General features: G+C 43.8%; 1 protein-coding gene across 1 annotated transcript in view; it reads left to right on the top strand.

The window, feature by feature from the left end:
* Positions 1–9102, top strand: part of LOC103798702 (plexin-B1-like) — a 36583-nt gene that overhangs the window by 4440 nt on the left and 23041 nt on the right. Inside the window, 7 exon segments of the mRNA XM_009070982.1 lie at positions 1183–1365; positions 1791–1919; positions 3682–3782; positions 4453–4585; positions 5292–5448; positions 8257–8365; positions 8464–8572. Of these exon segments, the coding sequence (XP_009069230.1) occupies positions 1183–1365; positions 1791–1919; positions 3682–3782; positions 4453–4585; positions 5292–5448; positions 8257–8365; positions 8464–8572 (921 nt within the window).

Raw genomic sequence — 9102 nt, 5'->3', positions numbered from 1 at the left:
GTAACCCTGCTCAACGCCGCTCACAAGGAGTCTAAATTCAACCACGTTGCCTGAGGCAAGAGCTGCAGTCGGTGTGGACTGTGTGGTTAATGCTGCTGTTCCATGCACAGCTTTGCGAGGTAATTAGTGAGGGGCTGAAGAGGAGAAAAATGTTAACCATAAGGGATTTCATCATGAAAATCTTGATTTACACAAGCCACATTGTTTGAAGACAAGCCACTGATCGATTAAAAAGTGGTGGTTTAGATAATAATTGCTGGGTGAACAATCCTGCATTCAGTCTCCAAAAGGACACTAAAACTAAAATGGACGCAGAACAAGGTGTCAGGAAAGATATAAAGTGACAGAGGAAGTATCCTAGACAAGACTGAGTTTGTTACTTAGGAAAAATATGATTCATAATGGAATATCTTCTGTCTACATATACAAGTAGTAAGTAAGCTGGCAGCTTTCATTGTCTCTCCTTTAGAATGCAGTAAGTGAAAGTTCGGTGTGACTGGGAGGGATCTAACTGGAACAGAAGGATGACTGTTTCTGCACAGTGCTGTGGAGTTAATGTTCAGAACTCTCTCAAGACTCAGAAGAATTGAAGCAGTGTGCAGCAATGACTCTTGTATGTGCTCTAAGTGTAGTTAGTAAGCTCTTTGGAGCAGGTTGTGTTCCACCCTGTGTTTATGTATGTCCTGATTCTACTTCAGGCTCAGAATTTAACTTGTAGGTGATACAATAAAACTATGCAAACTGTTTGAGGGGGTACTTGTCACCAGGTGGCTTTGCACTGGAAGCGGAAAATCTCATCTTTTTGTTTTGTTCTGAAAAAATACAATAAATCTTCCCCCAAGGTATATGATGGCAGTGTATAGCCAGTAATGTTTTTTGGAGAACTTAAGGGAGAGTTTCAATGCACTTCATTACTGATGCTGAATGGACTGGCTGAAATGTCTGCAGGATTCTGTAATGGTATAAAGAGCCAACATACCTAAACTAGTTATTAAAATATGGGGAGTTGGCTCTCACTAAAAAAAAAGCTTAGAGAGCTTCAAAGCTGAATTCACTGCTGGTGCACCTGTTTGAGGAATTCAGGTAGAAGGAGATAGTGAGAAGTGTTAAATATGTTAATGTTGCTTGTATCTATTTTTTTTTTTAAACTGATTTTCCTGTTCTTTCCACTCCCTCCAAAAGGACACCCTGTATGCCTACCCCTGTGGCTCTGACCACACTCCCAGCCCCATGGCCAGCCGGGTGCCCTTGGAAGCAGCCCCACTCCTGGAGAAAACCGAGGCCCGTCTGACAGCTGTGGCAGTCAATGTGGAAGATGGCCACACCATTGCTTTTCTGGGAGACAGCAGAGGGAGACTGCACAAGGTATGGTTTGGATGCAACAGGAAGCAAGAGGACAAAACTAATCAGAGGTGCTCAGGTAGAAGGGGGGGAAAGGACAATTTCTCTTGTCCCTTGGGAAATTGGGTTCCTACTCGAGATGGTTATTATCAGGCAGCCTCTTCTCGTGCTGTACTGACTGTGGACAAATGTGTATGCCTCAAACAGTGGTCACATTGCCTTTGGTTCCATCTGCACTGAGCGAGCATCAGGGCTGGTGCATCCTCCATGGCTTCTGCAGGTGTTGCTGGGCACATGCTTCATGTGGCTGAAGTCACTGCATGGAGGTTTTGGTGGGAGATTGAAATCCCTGCACATATCAGTGGTTCCAGCTTATTCCTGATGTAGGATGGGTGCCCCCGACTCCTGATGCAATAGTTTTCCTGCGCACAACTGTTACTCTCTTGCAGGTGTACTTAGGAGCCAAGGGAGATGCACATATATATGCTTCAGTATCTATCCAGTTGAACAGCATGGTGAGTGGAGACCTGCTGTTTGACCAGTTCCAGGAGCACCTCTTTGTCATGACCCAGTCAATGGTAAGAGCAATACAATCCCTTCCACAGAGGAGCTGAAAGCATTTGAGGTCTAGGCAAACTACTAATGTGAGCAGGGGGAGCAGAGGAACTGCATATGGCTAAGCCTGTGCACAGCCTGCCAGTCTGGCTTACAGGGAAGGGGACTGGCCTTTTCCAAAAGCTGGAGGAAGCCTTGTTACCCTAAACCGTATCTTGTTTGCATGTGCATTTTCCTAAGTGTGTCAGGCTGTATCAGCAGTGATGGAGGAATGTGAACTGCAGGCCATAAAAGGCTGCTCTACTGGCATGAAGACAAAGGACCACAAATTCCTGTGTTCCACTGTATTGAGCAGGAACTGTTTGGACAACAGTTTGCATCTCCATCTGAGCAGAAGAATGTGAGCCTCTGGGTTCACGTGTGACTCATCTTGGTTTTGCAGGAGATGAAAAAGAGAAAAGGGAAGGTTTGTGTCATTAAAAGTGTAGCACTTGTGGTTTTAATCAGTTAAAAGATTAAGCTAGTCTTCTGTAGGCATGTAACCTCCAAAAAGCAGAAATGTGTGGGAAATATCTTCAGATAGCAGAGTTGTACTCTGACCAGGAATATCACAGTCTTGCAGATGAAATCAAGCTGTATAAGGAGCCATGTGAAGCACCTTTCCCTTTTTTCCTGCTTTCTGTAATTCTGTTTATGCCCAGAGGCAGTTGGAGAAGAAGCGATGCCTCAAGCTTTTGAGATATTGGTGTCTGCTAATTAGGAAATCCAGCTATGGATACTTTATTTGAGAGGATTTGTACAACACCACTCATATCAGCTCCTTGAGGTGGAAAGGAAAGGATCCTCCTAGCAAAGGGAAAAGCAGCTCTTGAGTTACTCTGAAGGAAAGAACAAACAAAAACTGAGAGCATGCTGGAAAACCACTGCATCCCTTCACCCCTCCAGTGTACTTTGAGATACTTGTAAAATTTGTAACACTTCAAAGGAGGAGTTGAAATCTGTGAGTGGAAGAAGATTAGGGAAATCTGAAATATATCCTTAACAGTAATTGTTCTGTCAATTAAAAGATGCAAATTATATCATGTGCTTAGCAAAAGTAATAGGTCTGGGATTAGAAGTTGGTATTTCAAAGTAGCTGACAGTAGTAGCTGAAGTGTAGTAGCGGATTAAAGAGGGCAAGAGGCTGAAATCAGCAAGGATGGTAAGTTAAAGAAGAAGAGTTTTGCAAGTAAAATTTACCCCTAGATGGCAGAAGGTTTTTGTGCCATGTTGATCAAAGCTTCCTGGTCTACGCTCAGGTCAAAATTATAGTTCTGCCAGGTGGAGCTGGGCAATAGTGCAGATGGATTCAGAGGCCTCCAGCTTCAGTCACCTGCATGTCAAGAGAGATAATCTCACATGTTAGAGTCCAGAAAAGAAAAAGTCTGAATGATAGTCAGTCTGCTGTTCTTAATCCACTTTGTGAAAATATGTTTTTATTACTAGATTAAGTGTCCTTGCAAGAAGTGTCACGTATAACCCATGAACTGCGATATGCTTCGCTTGCCTCTGTGCAGCCTGATGTTTTCTGTTAGATGTCCTGCACCAATATTGTGAAATGGCCATTCAGATGGGCTCTGGAAACTTGTTCCTTTTTTCTTTGTTTTTAGGGAGGATAAATTGGGGATTAAGAAGTTGTTTCTGTGAGCACACAGATAATGGGACTTCTTACTTGGGCATAAGAAACCAACGACTTGGGGCCTGTGTCGTGTGTGCTGTGTTTTCACTGATTTCTTTCTCTGACAGGTGGTAAAGGTTCCCATAATGGAATGTTCCCTGTATTTGGACTGTGAATCCTGTTTGGCACTGAAAGATCCCTACTGTGGCTGGTGTGTCCTTCAGGGACGGTAAGACAGATCCTTGTTTGCCTGCAAGGAGTTCGGAGGGATAGTACTTAGGGATTGTCTCTACTTAGTCTCATCCTTATATCTGTGTCTGGATTTAGTTTATTTTTAGTTCCTTTATGGGATATTCACTCTAACTTACCATTCCTCTCTCTGCCTCCCTAAAGCACTGCCAGCAGTTGCACACAAGGACATCTTTCCATTGCTTTTTGGGTCTTTGGTCATCACTCACAATGCTCCTGTCCAGTGGATTTCAGCCTGGTTTTAGTCTGACAGCAGCTCAAACTGTCTCATTTGAAATGTAGAGGAATGATCTTGTGTCTTCTTCTGGTGTCACTCTCTTATTTAGCACTCTTTCACTTCTTGCTCCCCTACTGATATTGCTTAATGAGACATGGCTTATTCCAGCACATGTGTCTGCTTGCAGGCTCTGCTTCCCTGTAGAAAGCCATAGGAACTACTTATGACCCTTGAAGCCCTAAAATGCATACACATCTATATTTTGGCAACAGTTCATCCTATTATTGAAGGTGGTGGGAAGCTGAGACTTCCATGGCTATGTAGCAGCTTTCCCAAGACTCTAGCAATGCTTGATATAGATAATATCTCCTTGGAAGCCAAAAAAATCCTGCTGCACAGGTCTCTCACAGGGCTTCTTGCTGCTTCCCTACAGGTGCAGCCGTCGCTCCGAGTGCTTGAGGTCCAGGTTGAGTGAACAGTGGCTCTGGAGCTTTAACTCTACACAGCAGTGTCTGTCTGTTCAGTCACTAACTCCAGCCAATATCAGCAGAGAGGAAAAGAGAAATGTGAGTAGTGATGATCCTCTGATGATGCTCAAGCTTGTAGAAAGTCCTCTGCATCTGAGGAGTCACAAGTCTTTCTGTTGCTCTCCGTGGGGTACTGAATCACTGAACCTTCAAGCATGTTGTCTGCCTCACATAAGGGACTTATCTCCTGGTACAGCCAAGCTGTTACTTTAATTGGTCTTTTTCTTCCCCCATAAAACTAAATGTCCTTGCCTGCTAAGAGTTAGTCAGTATTCTGGAGTATGTGATGGCTGCTTGGGTGGGATCCCTCCTTGCTGTAGTATCTATAAGGTGCCCATGTCTGTGCTTTTCGTATTTCTGACACTTGCTGTCAGGAAGATCTGAAAGGAGCTACCCAAAACTACAGCTCCAGTCTGGCATGGCAGAGCTGGCAGAAAAGCTAAGAAGGTGCTGGAGTGATTTGAAGACTGTCACTGTGTCAGGAGGTGCCAAGAACCTGCATTTTGCTAGGGGCTTGGGCAAAGTGTGAAGTTGTCCATTGCTTGAGGGATGCCAAGTTCAGTTTGGGAATGGCAAGAGATGATGAATGGAACAATCAGTCCTAGGAGACATAGAAAAATAAGTGTATATGTACGTAACTTCTTTATGGAGCACTTCCTTTGAAAAATCAGAACCATAAAATTAGATTAAATGAGGGAAAATTAATAGAGGGCAGATTATTTACTGGATATTACTGAATTGGCAGATATTCTTGGCCATCTCAGACTTACCTTCTCTGCGTGAGGAAGAATTTTATTCATGTTACTTTGAAGATTATGAAAGCCCAGCAGTTCTGACAGAGTCAGGAATCATGTGTCCTTCTCCAGATCCCAGCCAAGCACCGGCTTTGCCAACAGGAACAGGTTAGTGAAATGCTTTAAATGGAGCATGATAGCTCTGATAACATTGTTGGGAGAAAGTATGTTGTGGGCCCATCAGATTGCCAGGATTAACAGCCATGAATGTATGTGGACTGTCAGCAGGTGTTCATTTCATTCTTCATAATATCTGTTTGCTTTCTACTTGTGTGTCACACACATCCTGTGCTATTTTGGGCTGTTGCCAAATTCCAATGCCAAATTCTGATAGTTGGAAAGGAGATCATGTTTGAAGGGTTGTATGCAAATTTGAATGTGATCTGAAATGCAGTCTAGAGGGGTGGCTGGTTTGGCAGCTTTGTCATGAATCTGGAGAGAGAACTCTCTTTAAAACTGTTTTATTATTTAAACCCAACAAAATGCAAACCTTCTCAAAATCCATGTAGTAGGAGAAGGAAGTACATGTAAGGAAAGGCAAGAAGAGACCCATGGTCCTTAAAGTTGGAAATAAATCTGCAATGCGGCATAGCCTCAGAAAATACATAGTCAGCCCGTGAACAATAGCTGGCTGAGTATTGCTGATTGGCCACTCTAAAGAACCTGGAAAGTTCTCAGTTTATTTTCCTTGCATTGGATTTTACCCAGCCTGTCAGTGTGAGCTCTGATGAGCTGATCTCTCCAAAGAGCTTGTTCATCTGAAGTAAAAGGCAGGTGCCAGTTGGGAAGCATTCCACACCATTCACCTAAATGGCTGAACAGATTTTCCCTGCAAGTATGCAGCTGGCTAATAGGTCTGAAGCAATCTCCATGGACATAACATGACAGCAGAACCAAGCAAACACATTCATTCAATCTCAAACTCCTTCATTTTCAATATTATTTGCAGTATATCTGGGTTTCACACTGCTTTAGTCTGGAACAAACCAACCAGGTCTCCATTCAGGGTGGTCAGACACAGAGGGAAAGGGCTTCATGTACTGCCACTACAGGCAGAGTGAGCAGAATTGGCCTCCCTGCTTAGTTCTGCAAATGTGGACCTGTATTTAAGCACAGATGTGAAAAATCAGTTTAGCTAAAGCCACAGTCCAGTTATCATTATTCCAGACTTCAGATATTCTTATCAGCTCCTTTGTAAGTCAGTCTTGCTTTTATTTCAAGATGCTTTAACTAGGTTACTTTCATATTGCATCTCTGAGGCTTATCAAGTGGCCTCTGTTCTGTAGCCTAAACTTGTTCGTGGATAGTTTCTGTCCGTTTGATCTGTTTGTGTTGTCCTTTTGCTTCCGCAGTGCTTCTCCCACACAATGAACTATGACCAGGCATTCCTAGCACAGAGTTTTGCCATGTTAACTGTGCTTTTTCTTCATGTTCTTTTGTTACTTAGACTTCCTCTCCCCTTCACTCTGTTGCTAGTCCTTCTTTGTGTGGCTTCTGTACTCTGCTAAGATGAATTTGAAGCTGGTAATTGTTTGTTAAATGAGATTTTGTTAAGGTCTTAGATACCAGATACCAACACTCTCCAATATAATACTTTTCCTACTTACAATACTTTTCCTAGCTCACTGAAATATTTGCTTTTTCTCAGCTTTGTTTTAAAGGTTGTACCAGCTCATGCATCACTTTCACTGAGCTCCAAGTTAGTAGCACAAACTCTTGCTCTCAATTTGCAAGTGCTCGACCTCATCTTCTGTACTGTCAAACAGCATTATTGGCAGTCATGGGAAATAATGGCCTTTTTGGAGAAAGGAATATTTATAAATATGGTGTCATAACCCTGAAATCCTGGGAAGTGTTAGCCCCTCCACCACTGCCAAGTGCAATCACCTCTGACAGTGATAGGAGCTGGCAGCACTGCAGTGACTCAAGCCTCCAGCTGCATAGGACACCCTTATTTTTTTATAATCATGGGTTTCTATACATCCCTCATCACTAGCTGTTCTACTAGCATAGTGTTCCACTTGCCATCCTATCAGGCACCTAGCTTCACATGTTAATTGTATTGTTGTGACTAGAGCTTGCAAGAGGGGAGCTCTGAATTCTCATTCTGAGAAGAATAGTGGACAAGGGTTTTGTTACTTATTTTTACAGCAAGCTGCCCTGGAGAAACAGCAATTCCTGGAGTCAAGCAGAGAACACAGTGTGTTCCCATTATTTGGAGAACTAATACCCAGCTCAAGGGTTGGTGGCATTTGTCTGGAACAAGATTAATTAGCTGATTTAGTACCATGATATGCAAAATATCTCATTCAGGCTGATGCTATCAGCTGCAGTAGGTTTTTACCATCTCTGCAGCTATTTGGTCTACAGAAAAGTGACAGTCTCTTCCCAAAGAGAACAAGGCTGTCCTGAGGCTTGTAGTTGACGTGAGACCTGGATTTAAAGCAGATAAGCCTTCAGTCCCAGCAAGTGAGATTACAAGTCTTATAAACCTCTCCACTGACTCAGTCTGGTCATAGAACAAAGCTCTCAAGGTGAAGGCAGTATGTGAAGGGCATGTCAGTTCCAAGGGTTCCATTTTCCTTTAGATGACAAAGGAAGACAATCCACTTTGAACCTCAGTGTTACATCTTTCTCTAATACAGTGGAATTATAGAGATAAAGATGGAGGGATCTTCAGACTAGGCTTCCTTCCCATGGGTTGGCAAAAGCTGTCCCAAACTGCTCCAGACAAACTTGTCCAACCTGTTTTTAGTGTCCATAGGATAATCCAGTGATTGAGATGCTAAAAGCATGGAAGGAAATCTGTCTCCAAGTTTGACATAGTCCATCCTTCCCAAAGCATGCCGTGTCTCCTAACACAATGGCAAACTTGTAGGGGCTCCATTTCTAAGAAATTTTTATTTTCATTTTCAGATCATATCACCATAAAGCTCGTAGTGCGTTTCCATGACATCTTCATTGCTTCTGTGGACTTCTCTTTCTATGACTGTGCTGCAGTGGCCCTGCTGTGGAAATCGGCACCGTGAGCACCTGCTTTTTCTGTTCTGTAGTTCTAGGGAGGGTGGCTGTCCCTTCCTGGGTCGTCCTGTCTTAGCAGCTGCTTTTCTGTCCTTGTTCCAGGTGCCAGAAGTGTGTGAGCAGTCTCTGGGGATGTAACTGGTGCATCCAGCAGCACCTCTGCACCCACAAAGCAGCCTGTGAAGAAGGAACCATTATCTACAATGAAAGGGTATGTCTTCTGCTCAGTCCTAGTCCTGTGTGCTCGAACAGCCTCAGCCAGTTGCAGTGAGTCAGATCTCTTCTCAGGTAAAATAGCAGCTGTCAGTCACATCAAGCAAGGAAGTGAGCTGTTGGAGCAAAGCCTCCCTTTGGAGCAACTCGAGGCTCTGCATCCGTGATACGACAGGTTTCTGGGGAAGTGCCATCAGATGAAGCAGCTCACCCTTCTCCTGGGGTTATCCAACCCGTGTTTTCAAAGTGAGGGTCAAGAGTAAGCTGGCAGGGAGGCTGTGAGTGGGGTGGTGGAACAGATGCAGTTTGTGGCTGCCATAGGTGGCCTTGCAGTTTTGTGGGGGATGAAGGCAGGTAGACCTCCCTCTGAGGAGAGGTGGGTTCAGACATCTGTGGGAAGAGGGAATGTTGCTGGATCTTCTGCACTGTGAGCATTCCCCAGCCCCATCACAAGAGAAGATGGCATAATGTGTAGCTCATTAAAATCCAGAGGGTGAAGCAGCCTTTTGTCTATGGGAGTGTTTTTTC

This window comes from Acanthisitta chloris, unplaced genomic scaffold (assembly GCF_000695815.1).
Source record: "Acanthisitta chloris isolate BGI_N310 unplaced genomic scaffold, ASM69581v1 scaffold15283, whole genome shotgun sequence".
Classification (NCBI taxonomy): domain Eukaryota; kingdom Metazoa; phylum Chordata; class Aves; order Passeriformes; family Acanthisittidae; genus Acanthisitta; species Acanthisitta chloris.
The sequence above is the reverse complement of the archived record's forward strand: the minus strand, read 5'-3'. Positions and strand labels throughout refer to the sequence as shown.